At 35.6% G+C, this 14,280-nt stretch overlaps 1 protein-coding gene across 2 annotated transcripts; it reads right to left on the bottom strand.

The window, feature by feature from the left end:
• Window positions 1-957: 957 nt before the first annotated feature.
• On the bottom strand, window positions 958-8,259 carry LOC113318066. Of its 2 annotated transcripts, none has more exons than XM_026566194.1 (19): window positions 7,607-8,259; window positions 7,343-7,401; window positions 7,124-7,205; window positions 6,982-7,049; window positions 6,763-6,832; window positions 6,576-6,657; window positions 6,138-6,202; window positions 4,944-5,987; window positions 4,610-4,672; window positions 4,484-4,530; window positions 4,330-4,375; window positions 3,360-3,433; window positions 2,912-3,025; window positions 2,708-2,789; window positions 2,447-2,572; window positions 1,943-2,023; window positions 1,679-1,804; window positions 1,420-1,504; window positions 958-1,325 (listed from the first exon to the last, which is right to left on the bottom strand). In XM_026566194.1, exons 1-19 carry the CDS (start codon window positions 7,937-7,939, stop codon window positions 1,315-1,317), a joined length of 2,658 nt encoding a protein of 885 aa, XP_026421979.1. In that variant the 5' UTR covers window positions 7,940-8,259; the 3' UTR covers window positions 958-1,314. The 2 variants fall into 2 exon arrangements, with proteins under 2 accessions (XP_026421979.1, XP_026421978.1); XM_026566193.1 differs by having other exon boundaries at window positions 3,354-3,433; window positions 7,607-8,258.
• Between the last annotated feature and the right edge of the window lie 6,021 nt (window positions 8,260-14,280).

The raw sequence follows: 14,280 nt of genomic DNA, 5'->3' as shown, positions 1-14,280 counted from the left end.
TCATATGATTTCATTAACATTTAACTCATTTTAGATTAACAATCTTAATTTTATTGATGAATCTTTGAACAATCTTCCAAGAAAAGATAAATGAATCAAGAATAACCACTGCTCTAGATTTTCTCTCTCCTATTTACTTGCTTCTCACCCAGAAAAAGATCTCTCATTTTCTTTACAACTGAACGACTATTTATAGGGAAGTACATAGTGGATGACAACTAATCTGTCCTTTATTTTCGGATATGGCTTGCGACATTCTCGCAGCCTTACAAATGTTAATCTGACAAACTCTCTAATTTTCGTAGGACCATCGTATTTTTCTCATGATTTTAGTTGACGTCGTTTATTATGTCATTTCTGAAGCTATTCTGCGACACTGTCGTGTTGTGTTGTTAATAATTTCGATGAGATATCATTGCTGCGAGATTCTGATCCTACATCTACTAAGACATGGTTCCATCATGTTTCCGTCAAATTTGGCTAAATTAGATAAAATGAACAATGGATTAAACAAAAATTTGGTTTTGCTGCTTGTTATTTTTCCTTAGCCTGTTTATCTCTTCAAGAAATTTATGATGCATTTCGGCTTGCAGGGGGAAGAGGATACTGGAGAGTAGAAGATGAGACAATCGAAGAACTCCAGAGGGAGGTGAAGGCCAAGGAGGAAACAACCGCAGTCTTAAAAGCACAATTAGCTGCCAGTGAAGAAGAGGGGAGAAAAATGAAGACAAAAGTTGATATACTCAGGCAAAGCTCAAGAATGATGAGCCATGCAAAAAGAAGTAAAAATGTCGCGAAACGTATTTCTCTACGCTTGCACTTGTGAAAATAAATCAGATAACAATATCAAATGTCACCCTACAATGCCCAAGTAATTGGAAATGGATAGTGTATCGATGTGCTTGAAATTGAAGTGATGTATCCACAGAGCAGATGTGTGATGATATTGATGTATGATCAATGAGCTTGAAATCATTCCATGTGTAAATTGGTTTTTACACAAGACTTTTATTGAGTCAATATGAATTTTTATGCTGCTTTGGGGCTAATTCTTGTTGTAACAGAATGACAAATTTTACACTAAATTGATTATAACATACCCAATATAAACTAGTAACACTGTAAACAGACATAGAAATGAGCTTTGTTGATTTGATTCGATGTGCAAGTCTTTTTTCGCAGTTGAGGGTTGTGGATTCAATTGCTAGGAAAATATGCAGGGAAGTAGAGATTCCCTTGACAGCATGGGAAATACAGGAACTGAAATTCAGTTGTCAGTGCTGCCAAAAGCAAAAGTCTTTGCTCCCTATCCATTTATGTGTCAGCTATAGTAAGAAATAAAAGAAAATCATAAATGAAAATGATTTAAAATCTAAGAAAACGAGATAATATAGCAAATTTGACTGCTTGATAAAGTACCTTTTCCACTGGAATTTGAACTGCTTGGCAAACTACCTTCTCCACTGGAGTTTGAATTACTTGTTTGAAAATTTGACTTAACATTCTGCAAAAAAAATATGGAGTATCAAAAGTCAACTAGCAGAAATGTTTATATGTAAGCTCTAAAACATGTGTGTCAGTATGACTCATAATAGAATTATGCGTTGAAGTTTTGCATTCAATTGATGTATCATTTAGAATTAGTTTTAATCATTTACTAAAGCAAAAGATAGGGTACCTCAAGTAGTGTTACGTAATAGAAGTCCTCCATATGCTGCATAAGAGCACTTCCATCTCTTATTGACCGGAAGATATTAATTTCAGTCTCTAGTATCTTTCTGATTAGTTGTTTTTCACCTTTCATCTACACAAAAAGAGATCCAAATATAAACAGGTGTAAGAAAAACCAATTCATTTGTGATCTGTTTCCCAATTTTAGGTTCAATGAAATAAGTCTGATACATAAGCATAAGTGAAAAGAATTTCAAGTCGAGAAACGTACAAATTCGCTGACAAGAATGCCCGGTGTGTACTCTCCAATCACGTCTCCTTGGTATCCATCAGCTATATTTTCCATATTTGCCTGAGATGACACAGTCAACTTATAACTACCTGCTTATGGTTGGAAATGGAAATAGATAAACATTTAATTGCATTGACACATCAAAGTCTTCAATTATCAGAACATCAAAACCCTGCAGTCAACTAACTAATAATATGATCTCAGTTCCTTTCACGTTCCTCAATCTTGATATTATTATCCATTGGATAAGCACCAGTCCTGAACAATCATTGGTGATCATCAACAAAAGTTGACCCATTAATATTATAGGTAAGACTACACGTTCGTAAAAGAAGAATTACTTTGTCGCAGCTTAATGCTAATCATGAACGGAAGCGTCAAGGAATTCAAAACATTTCATAGAGATGACAAGCATTCTAAGCATTTACAAACTCTAATATATAATCTAAACAGAAATGGTCAGAGATATCATAGTTAACTCACAAAAGCATCACTAAGATCACCAGATGCGAGATATATAGGTTGAGCAACATGGCAATAGCCCATCAGCCGAGGAATTGTTGGTATAATGTCTCTGTGGTTCACAATTCTCCAGCTATCCTTAACTTTCTGGAAATGTCAATACCAAAATATTAAACATGTATAGAAGATGGCATACACCTCTATACAGACAGAAACAGAAGCAACTCAAGGTAGGAAGAGGTGTTTAGTATTGAGCCGGAATGGATGCGTGAAGGTTTTTACCTCATTATATATATCAACAAATCTTCTGTTACCAACCCTTGGAGAACCGAAGTTATACATGGTCATATAAATAGCACCATGCCTACATAAAGCCATTGAAACAAGAAATTAGATAGTTATAAATGTTACAAGCTTACTCAATCCCCTTCCCAATTATTATCTACAAGTATTTATTAGATAATCAAAACCAATAGTTACACTTACTTTGCCATTTGACTAGATGAAAGTTCAAGAGCGAGAAGAGTAGCTAATGCACCACCTAAACTGTGCCCAGTTGCATAAATATGCCATTTGGGCTCGCCTTCCACACTATCATCTCTGAAATCAAACAAAAATCTTCTCTAAAAATAACAAAAAAGAAATGCTACTACAACAAACTCAAGACAGGAATAGAATGAAATTTTGCTCAGAAAAGCATCCTTACCACTTTTCTAATGCTATGGTCATATAGCTAAAACAAAGTAAAAAGCAACTAATTTTATTAGTGTCACAAGTTAGTTTTCTACAAAAGAGTGCACCTGTAGAAATTCTGGATGGCTATGTATGTCGTTTCTACATATATGATTTCCAACTTCTTACGATATCTAAATAATTTACTCGACATAATTGAATGTGGACTGCTAATCTATAAGATAGTGGTACTAACTCAAACCCGATTGATAGCTTTATGATAGACATGAGCTTATTCCTGACTGAATCATAGGCACTTAGGAAACCACTATGGACCTGGAAAAAAAAAACAGTTTCATTGATGCCTGCAAAAGAAGATATTCAACATCTAGAATATTAAGCAAATATAATATAAAGTATTAGTAGAACAGTTTTAGAAATTTTTGTGATCAATAAGCTCCGAAGCATTTAGGCCTAGTTTGAAAATGCTGCGGTTTTGGAAAAAGTGTTTTTCTGTTGTTTGGTGTTGTATTCAGGGAGCAAAACAGATGAGTGTATCGTTAACTAATCTAATAAGAAGTGAAGCAATTTTAAAAAGTGCTCGTAAATTATTGGGTTCAATTGTTGTTGTGTCAAATGATAAAAACAGACATGCCTTTCTAAATAATTTAGTCTTATTGTTATTATTAATTAATGCTATGAAAAAAGGATTTTATTTAAAAAAGGAAAAGTATTCTTTTACAAGAAACTAGATGGGAGCCTAGCAACAAGTTGAAAAAAATTATTATCAATGTTATTATTTTTATTATTAGTTTTTCTTTTATTTTTATTGTCAAAAAAATTAACATCATTTATCAAATAAAGATTATAATTCTGTGAAAACATATTAATTATATTCCAATCATCTTTCAACTCTCAATATTGTATTTATTATTCTTAACGAAATGGAGAATAACTGAATAAGATAATGTCATAGAGAAGTAAATAGGATAAATGGAGAACAAGATGAAACAACATCGATTGTATAAAGTTTGAGAAGAAATGAATATTACATGTAGGGTAAAGTTTTATAAATTTGAAATATGTTAATGGACCTAAGGCTAAAAATACTTTTCAAGCAAACCACTTTGAAAATAGTTTACTAATCGTACATGTGCGAAAAAAAGTTTAGCTAAAATAGATTTTCAAAGTGCTTTTATAAAAAGCAAAAAATCAATCCCAGAGGGGCTTACTTGGATTTCTTGCTTGAAGTCGCCACCTATTCGCTCGGGATTAAGCCTGTAGGTTGCCCACAACAAATGAAGACGATACTAGTTAATATCAACAAGAGAATAGTGCTATATCCTATAGGGTACATTAACCTTCCTTCAAAACTATATAATTTACCCGGCAGGAGCCAGCATTAAATCAGTTCGTAAATCCTTCCATCTCACCTGGCCAAACATCAATAGAGTTTTTATATTAAGTAAGAACAACTGAGTCTAGCCAAGTGACCACTGAATGTTAACTTACTTGTTCAGTCCCTCGGAAAGCAATGATTAATCTTCTCCGTGAAGTATCACGCCATACTGCTACCTACAATTAGGCGGATTTAGTTACAACAAGCAAGGAGAACTTTATTTGTTTAATACAGGCTACAGGTCTGATCTTCTCAGTTAGGTGTCCAAATTCGATGAATATAAATATATAGTGAGGATAACTTTCATATGTCTTAACAAAAACATGCTACAGGTCTTCATGCTTCACCCCAAGTCTCCCTCTCCATGAAGGCCAGAGAATTACAAAAGAATTTCTTCATAAGAAATGATTGCCGTGCACTAGTATCTGATTGTTTAAGAAATCTAACCTGAGTATCGGTCGATTCATTATCAAGGAAGCATATCTTCTCAAATTCAGATTTAATAAAACTTTGTTGCCCTAATGATGTTGCAAGCATAGCCCAGGCTTCCATGGCACTTTCTGCAGTTGAGAAAAGTGCCTTTGTTTCTTCCGCTTTCTGTTTATCCAATGATGATTCATCAACAGGTATAAGACTACTTTCACTCGAGGAGTTTTTTGGAATATCATCTAGCAGTGGCGTAGAAGAATCGCTCTCGGCTTCAATCTCTCCTACAGAATCTGTTTCTTTCATCTGTTGAGAAAACGTTGTGGTCAGCAGTACTATTGCTCCTAAAATTGAATCGGTTTGCCTTAAGACATCCCATGATGCTTTCTTAATATCAGAAACTGAAGATTGAACTACTCTGTCTGCGGATGATTGTTCACTTTTTTCATCATCACCAGCTCGACGTTCAGGAGCAGCAAGCCCTGATTCAACATACTCGGCTTCTGCAGCCCGCTTCGACTGTAAACCAATCCTGTTCAACAAGTCAGATCCATCCCATCCCATTAGATCAGGAAAGGGGATACCCAGCTTATGGATAATATTGTGATTCAGCACATCAGCAAAATTGTTCCACAAATAGTAATCTGACTGTGCAGATTTAGCAACTTGAGTCTCTGAGGTAAATTCGTCACCTTTCGCATCATTATCTATTTGACTTCCCATGAAGCTGTCACCTTTGTTAGTGCTCAAGCCATCTGGAGAACTGTCTAGACCATTTTCCAGCGACAAAAGTGTATCTGACAGTCCAGCTGAACTTTTTGAATTTTCAGAGCTTTCCATATCATGATTACCAGACTTAACAATTTCGTTCTTCTGGTTTTCAAAATCAAATGATTTAAACTTCCCAAATGCATATTCCACAAATTGGCGTGCTTGAACAGTATCGGTGCCAAGGACGTTTTCTAGAGCAGATCCCAAATTATTTTTTTCTAGAAGATCTGAAATGAAAGGTATCTTCCAATGCTGTTTCTCATCATCAACTTCGTCAAAGCTTTTATACTTCACCTGAAAAAATTCCCATCAGAAACAACAAAACCTTTCCATGTCAATAACATACTTGGATGTCCTAAAGATAGCATTACTGTGATTGTAATAATAGAATCCACAACACCGTTCACTTTGCTGGAGAAACAAAGTTCTGCATATAACCCTTACCTCCAGTTGTATCATTCCACCTCCTCCCATTCCCCCCAATTCTACCAGAACTTCATGCAAGTCTCCTGGTAAAACACATTTTTATCACTTGTACATTCTAATAAAAGCTGCGCACAGCTTTTTCCCCAAAACTAATGGGCTCAGCAATAATAACTCTATCATTTACACCCCCTTATTAATTTACAATCTGTAAATAAACAAAAATCATGTCACCGATAGACTTGCTAATATATAACACTCCATATTTTAACTAAGATCTTCTTCGGTCAGATTACTTTGCCTACATAGGAAAACAAGAAATAAACCGAGCAATATCTTACACTAGAAGTATATATACGTCCACCCTATAGAACTAAAGGGACGGAGATTCATGAAATTAAAGGACTCCTGTTGCCAAGATAAGGTTCGTTAAAAGAGCATTCCAGTAGCATTTCTCACCGTCACATAAAGACTTCAGACTGACGTCTGCGTTACCCATGCGTTTATGGGGTGTCACAAGGTTTGCATCCCAAGCTGCAACCTGAATGTTGAAAGACAACAACAAATTTTTTAAAGAAAACAAGGTGAAACTAATGCAACTCCAAAAGATAAGCACTTAACATAGTTAACATGGCTTGATTAAAACCTGAAGGTCTGTGTTTGGTGGTGTCTTTATATTTAACTTGAGGTCTTCATTCCATGTTGGGTCTTTTGTCCTAGAGTTGTTCCATTATTCACCCGAGATAATCAGAGCGGTGCATAAACAAAAATAACTTCAACATCTCCATGAGAAAATAAACAACATTAAATCTTTACTACGATATGTACAGCTTAGCATTACAACACGGAAAAGAGAAACACTTACGCCCATTTAACTTTGCTTTTGACAACTTGTCCATCTATTTGCAGGACCACATACGGATCGCTTGTTCCCTAAGACATCCACTATGTTAGCTTTTTGCATGATAACATAAAAAGAAGAGAGATTATATAGCAGCCATTCCTACCCATGGATCCATAGCAGGAAAATTAACCCCTTTCTTAAGTTTTATTAATAATTCCCCATCATAAGCCTCACGTATAAACGACCTACAGAAGTGATCCTTGAAGCTTAAAATTCATCCAGATGAACCAATAAAAATAAAGCTCGTAACAACAAAACTTATTTTACAGACATAAAATCCAATATATATGAGAAGATAAACTTAAGCAATTAAGCGGCTTACTCGGACAGAAACACCGTCTGGCACCCAGCTGCATCCACCTCTCGCTTGCCTAAATTTTCCTGCACCAATAACAAAAAAAAAAAAAAAAAAAAAAAAAATGAAGATGAAACCAATTAGGAGTAGCTTAGTGGGACAGGAACAGACTCTCCTTGAGGTCAGTAATTCAAATTCACATCACCGTCCCGGCCATTTCTAAAAAAAAACATGAAGATGCAAAAACTAAAAATTTTAGGAAAAGTAATGAAGTGGAGTTTAAGAGTTTACCGGGGGACTCGAATAGGCTTCAAATGCAAAACCAGCGAGAACAACAGCAAGACTAATATCAAAAGGAGTTCTTCCAATCTCTTCTTTATCATCTTTCTCTTCTATGAGTTCCAATTCTTCAGTAGAATTCTGTTTGCAATAGCAATAAAATGAAGAATTTACATTTTTACTATTATAAATTAAATTGAAAACCCTAGCCTTCGCCTTATCGATAGTGGTCGTCGTAGATGCCAAATTAGGGTTTGGAAAGTGAAGAATTCTATTAGGGGAAGTAGAGGAAGAAGAGTAAAAGCAGTGTAAAAGTGGAAATGGGTGATTTCTCAGAGAAGCCATAGTAGCTCAGAGACTCAGAGAGGAGGGATAAAAGTCCTTTAAAAATTCTTCTACTTATCCGTTAAATTACATTCACTGCCACTCTCTACTCTTCCTCGGAGCTTCAGGTTCTAGATGTTGAGAGAGAGAGAGGGAGTGTGGGGCGAATGGTATACTTTCGCGGGGTAATTTGAGTGATCAAAATTCTGTCGTTTCCCGGTAGCCGCCGATACTCGCCACTGAGGAAAGAAGGCGATTTTATGAGGAAAGAGAATGTCGGAAATTTCCTCTCATAGGCGATTTTGGTTTTCTTAGTTTTTTCACGTTTAGGGTTTTGTTTTTTTCACGTTTCTGATCATCTTAATCAACTACGGTTGGTTTAAGATGATTGATCGATCGTGCTATACTTCCTCCACTCTCTTCCCCATTCCCTTCCACCATTATATGGCATAGATCTTGGCCCTAAATCTCTTGGATTAAGATTAGCAGGGGTTCTTTTATGTGACATTAGACCACTACCTGCACTAGTGTCTTGCACGTGCATTGCACGGGGCTAAGTTAATTGTAGTGTAATTGGCGCTGAAAAATGAAGATATGGGTCTCTCAGATTGTGTCAAAATGTAGTATTAGCAGATCAAATAGTTATAGCGGCGAAAACATATAAATTGCTAATATTTGACTCCAAGATTAGACTTCATAAACTTTAATCTTTTTTATAAATTGGTCATCCAAGATTAGATTTATATCTACTTTGTAAAAGTAAAATAGTTAATTACAGTAGAAATTCTTTTAATTAATACTCGATTATTTAATAAACTCTCTTAAATAATATTTTTGGCGGGTCCCGAGTCGGGGACAACGCGCCAAATTAATAATTCGCTATAATTATAAGATAATACATTTTTGATGACCTATGTAGACCCCATATGAAATATAAATTAATAATGCATATATATATATATATATATTCAATACATTAGTGATTTATGCAGACTTTTTGAAAAATGATTTAATCAATATTGCATTGAATTTCATCTCTAATTTATCTTATCATTGTTTTGGTGTTGTTTTCTCATAGCTCAGCAAGAAATTATTCAATGTTATTGTCGCTTTAGTAACCTCGTTTCATGAGGGGGGCTCTATTTTTGAACTTTCATCATCTTCTTCTACATCTTTATCAAGTCCCATAACGCTCTTGATTATTTCTTCATCAGTCAACAACTGTGTAACCTCATTTCCTTTCGGACAATTTAGGACATCTTCGACATTCATTGAATTGCGATAGCCCAATTTCTCGATCAGATTTCGCAAGTCTTGAGTGATTTCACTGTCTGTATGTTCATCTAAATTGTCTAAACTTGTGTTATCTGTTGATCGAAGTTTACAATGACGACAGCATCAATTTTATCTAACTTGTAATATGAAATTTATCTATAAGTTAATAAAATATTAATTATTAATTATTAATTTATCGATTAATTAATATCTCGTTTAATTAATAAATTTTGATGGTCCCGACAACATTAATTTATAGAGTTTCTACTGTACTCTGGAGTAATAAAATCAGCTTATTAAACCAAACAGATCGCATCATCTTATTTGTATTTTATCACAACGCTATCATATTAAGGAGTTTCTCCGTTAAATTAATGAAAATTGGAGGCAAGTTGAGCAAATGAAGAATTCAATGTAAAAACAACAACAAACAAAAACAATGAAAATCGGATGCAAGATGAGGGGGTAAATCATTTGTTTTTTCTTTCTTTTTTTCTATTTGAAAAATATCACAAACTTATGTCATATGAAGTTAACCGTTAGTGAATTCCCCGTACACTAAATCTCGGAGGACAAACTACCCAGCCGATATCGACAATTTGCCATAGATAGTTTTCTATCCTAACAGATGTTCGATTTATATTTACAATCTCTTTCACAGAAGACTGTATTTGAAGATGGTGGTAAGTTCAGATCCTTGAACCATTGTGCAGCTTCAAATAACTCTAATTCCTCAGCCTGCTCTGCGCTTGTAGGCTGTAGCAGTATTAGTTTCTGCTTTCCCTGCCATAAACCCATCCGCAGAGTCATCAAGTATCAAACCAATACCAGCTTTTTTAGTGTCAGTATTAAAAGCTGCATCAAAGTGTAATTTTACCCAATTGGATGGAGGTGCATGAGTCTAATACAGATTATTACGATGAGACCTAATAGATTTATTATGAGAATGTTGATGATATGAGATGAGGTCCATCTTATAAGAGGAACATAATGTGAATTTTTAGCTCTCAGATCAGGACTTTTATGTTGGAACACTATAAAACATTTGTGTTTCTAGAGATGCCAAGTTGATCATATAAGGATTTTGAAATGAAATATACTGATCGTACGCGTGATTATCCCGATTCTTTATCGGTTGATGAACTGAGTTGGATAAATCGACATAAAATACTGATTCAGGTAAAAGAACAAATCAAACTGCTCTCTCCATACTGCAATAAAGTAAAAGATGTCTAATAGACTCAATCTGCGGATGACACCAGGGGCATAGGAAGAAAAATATTAAATAAATTCACTTTGGATCATCCCAGAATGAATTTTATCTGGCTAACCAAGACTTCTTACCCATGATGCATAGTTAACCATGGTGAATTTTATCTAGCTAACCAAGACTTCTTACCCATGGTGCATAGTTCCGGGTCATATATAATTCTGCTGTTGGTGAACAAAAGGGTGATGATTATTATTTAACCAACAATACAAAAATTATATAAGCGCCTAAAGAGCCTTGTACTCGTTTTACACTCTAAAGCTTGTCATTCGAGATAAAAGAAACTTACTCGTCAGATTAAAAGATATAAAGAAACTTACTCATCAGATTAAACACGCTTAGGCATGACGTTCATGACCCACGATTTGGGAGAGTGAATCCATGCATCCCAATACTGCATTCATATTAAATATGTTGTGGTACCCCCTGAATCAGGGAGCTTAATGATGTTCTTATAGGGGTGGATTTGAAAGATCTATATGATCACGCATCCACCCTCCAATCTGCGTGAGCTACATCAGTTATACAGAGAAAGAGGCAATCAAGCTCTCCAAAACTTCAGCTCAGACATTCACCCTCAAACTTAAATTTCCCAAGTATAAACTGGTATGAAAACACCCAAGTACGTACCTTCGCGCCACTTACACCCTTTACCTGACATATTTCATTGGGCTGCAAGCTCTTGTTTTCCCTTAATATCTTATTAAGAACAACCTATAAGATAAGGTTAAGATGAGAACATGGAGCTGACATTTTTTTTGAAAATAGGATTTAATGGAAACTCAACCATTGGTGAATCATAAACATTAACTCGCATCGACAATCAAAGCATATTATACAAAATATTTCAAAAATAAATAAATACATAATACATGATCAAATACAGTAAAGGAAAAGGAGAAAAACAACTCATATGGATACATCATATTAAAAAACAATACATACCGGATGATTTACGTATCAAAGCAAAGGAGAAAACATAGGTCATCTGGATCAACCACTTACGAATACTTATGAATGGTAAAATATAGCAAAGTAAAGGGGGGAAAACTCATATGCCAGTAATCAAGTATACCAAAGTAAAGGGGGAAAAAACTCATATGAATCTACTATTTACAAAAACAATACACGCCAGATGATTTACGTATAGCAAAGCGCAGGGGGGGAAAAAATCTCAAGTTACATCTATAAAATAATTCAGTAAACAAAGATTCCTATCCCATCGCTGCTTGAGACATTTTTTCAGTACCGTGTCAGGTCATTTTAGGTTATCCCTCTTTGAGTAATAATTCCTATAGATTACTACTTTATATACTGATTGTGATATACATGCATACCATTCAAGCGTTTGCATCTTGCTCATCTACTATTGTATGCGTTACTCTATGGATATAGAAAGCACACCTCGTTCACCTAACAACCATAGCAGCTACTACTGTCCAGGCATCCACTCCTTCAATAATGACTTAACTGGTAGCAACTTTAAGGACCAATATGTGGTGTTAACATTTGGCGGAATAAGATTCACCATATGCCGACGGAATAAGTTTGTACCTTAAATACATTGTGCACTTGTTGCATGAGCAAGCGTCATCTTTTCATTTGTTTGACGTATCACCATTGCAATAGAAGTTAGGAACCTGATAATCAACTTCCATTACATAAGAGACTACTAAGAATATCAATAAACATAGAAACTCAAAAATTTACATCAATACGATATGCCCAAATAATATTACCTCAAAAGTGATTCATGTTGGACAAAAACGATTGGATTCTACATCCTAAGTAGCTGAGTTGAATATTAATAGTCTAAAATAAAATTCACGAAAAGGTACCATGTATTTCAAAACTTAATAATCTCGAAATAAATTGACAACCAAACAAAATTGACAAAGAGAGTACCTTGACGCCTTTGGATGTTGTTGTAAAAATGAAAGAAGAAGAAGAAGAATACAAAGAAGAAAAGAAGCAGCAAAGATTTTAGGTCTCATGCCATTAAAAAGAACTCGGAAGCTCCTTTGTTCTCTACGCATGCTAACAGGTTTGGATGTTGTTGTAAAAACCAAATAAGAAGAAAAAAGAAAGCAGCAGGCATGCGTTTCTTTGTGCTATAAAAATGAAGAAGAACCGGCAGAGGGAAATCGGCAACACACGTTTCTTGGTATTGTAGAAACAAAGAAAAATAGGCAGAGGGAAATCGGTTGCAGAAATGGAAATTAGGGTTTTATTTTCGTGCTCACGAATTAGGGTATCGGTTTAGCTTGGTGAGTAGTTTTGGTATCTAAATATTGATCATGTATACCGAAAAGATCTCAAAACTCTCAATTCATATTGGTTGGGGGGCTAGAAGCTCTAGAATTCAAGCTTTTGGCCTAACTTTCAATGTGAGGCCAACAATTTGTACTCAAATTATATATACAATGACATTTAATGGTGGAAGGGAATGGTGGACATATAGCATTTTCGATGATTGAATCATCTCTTGTAGTTGCTACATCATCTGGGACTGCCAAATCAATTGGTGGTCAAGGTTCGTTTGTTGATATACTCAAGGGAAATATAACCCTAATACCAAAATCTGTAGATCTTCCCAAGTTACATAACCCAACTTCAAAGGAGGGAGAACCTGCGTTAAAAATCCCATTGGAATACTTTCAAGAAGGTTGCAAAAGATTTCAGCACAGCTCCATTGCTAGGTTAGATTTCACGGGATTGAAGTTTTCTGAAGTTAAAAAACAACTTTTGGAACAATGGAAACTTGAACGTGTTAAGTTCCTTCCAATGGATAAGGATTTTTTCATTGTTATGCCTTCATGTGCTGAGGATAAAGAGAAGATTCATAATGGACCAACCGCAACTGTTAACAATCACTTGTTGAAGCTTCAGGATTGGTATCCAGGTTTCAACCCTAACAAACAGCGTACATCTGTAGATGGTGGATTTTCGACAAAGGGTAAAATTGTAAAAGTATACTCCGGATCCGGCAATCGGATGAGTATTGAGGCTCATGTCTCTCAATAAAGCATGAAATCTCATGCCATAAAACCTCTGATTGAGAAAGTTCTCTCAGAGAAGATGTGGATGTGTAGTCTCTCAGCTGAGACCACGACACATCTCATGAATACTGAGCAATTTCAGTAATTACTCCGGATCCGGCAATCAGATGAGTATTGAGGCTCATGTCTCTCAATAAAGCATGAAAGCTCATGCCATAAAACCTATGATTGATAAAGTTCTCTCAGAGAAGATGTGGATGTGTAGTCTCTCAGCTGAGACCACGACACATCTCATGAATAATGAGAAATTTCAGTAATTACTCCGGATCCGACAATCGGATGAGTATTGAGACTCATGTCTCTAAGCATGAAAGCTCATGCCATAAAAACTCTGACTGAGAAGGCCGTCTCTCAGAGTACATGTAGATGTGTAGTCTCTCAGCTGAGGCCACGACACATCTCATGAATACTGAGCAATTTCAGTAATTACTCCGGATCCGGCAATCGGATGAGTATCGAGACTCATGTCTCTGTGCATGAAAGCTCATGCCACCTCTGATGGAGAAAGTCTCTCAGAGAAGATGAAGATGTGCAGTCTCTCAGCTGAGGCCACGTCACATCTCATAATGTATAGAATCGAAAGATTGGGCGGCTCCTAGACAGCATGTCTGCTAGTATAGAGCGACAACGTATTCGGGATGTAACCAGGTTTTCCCCGACTATGCAAGGGGAATATGACACTCCAGCAAGTTCATATTGCTCAACCCTCAGATAATTAATGCTCCTAGACAGAAAGCCCTTCTAGTACAGAGCCAGCA

This window comes from Papaver somniferum, chromosome 10 (genome assembly GCF_003573695.1).
Source record: "Papaver somniferum cultivar HN1 chromosome 10, ASM357369v1, whole genome shotgun sequence".
Classification (NCBI taxonomy): domain Eukaryota; kingdom Viridiplantae; phylum Streptophyta; class Magnoliopsida; order Ranunculales; family Papaveraceae; genus Papaver; species Papaver somniferum.
Note: the sequence above shows the minus strand (reverse complement) of the source record. Positions and strands in the feature narration are given on the sequence as shown.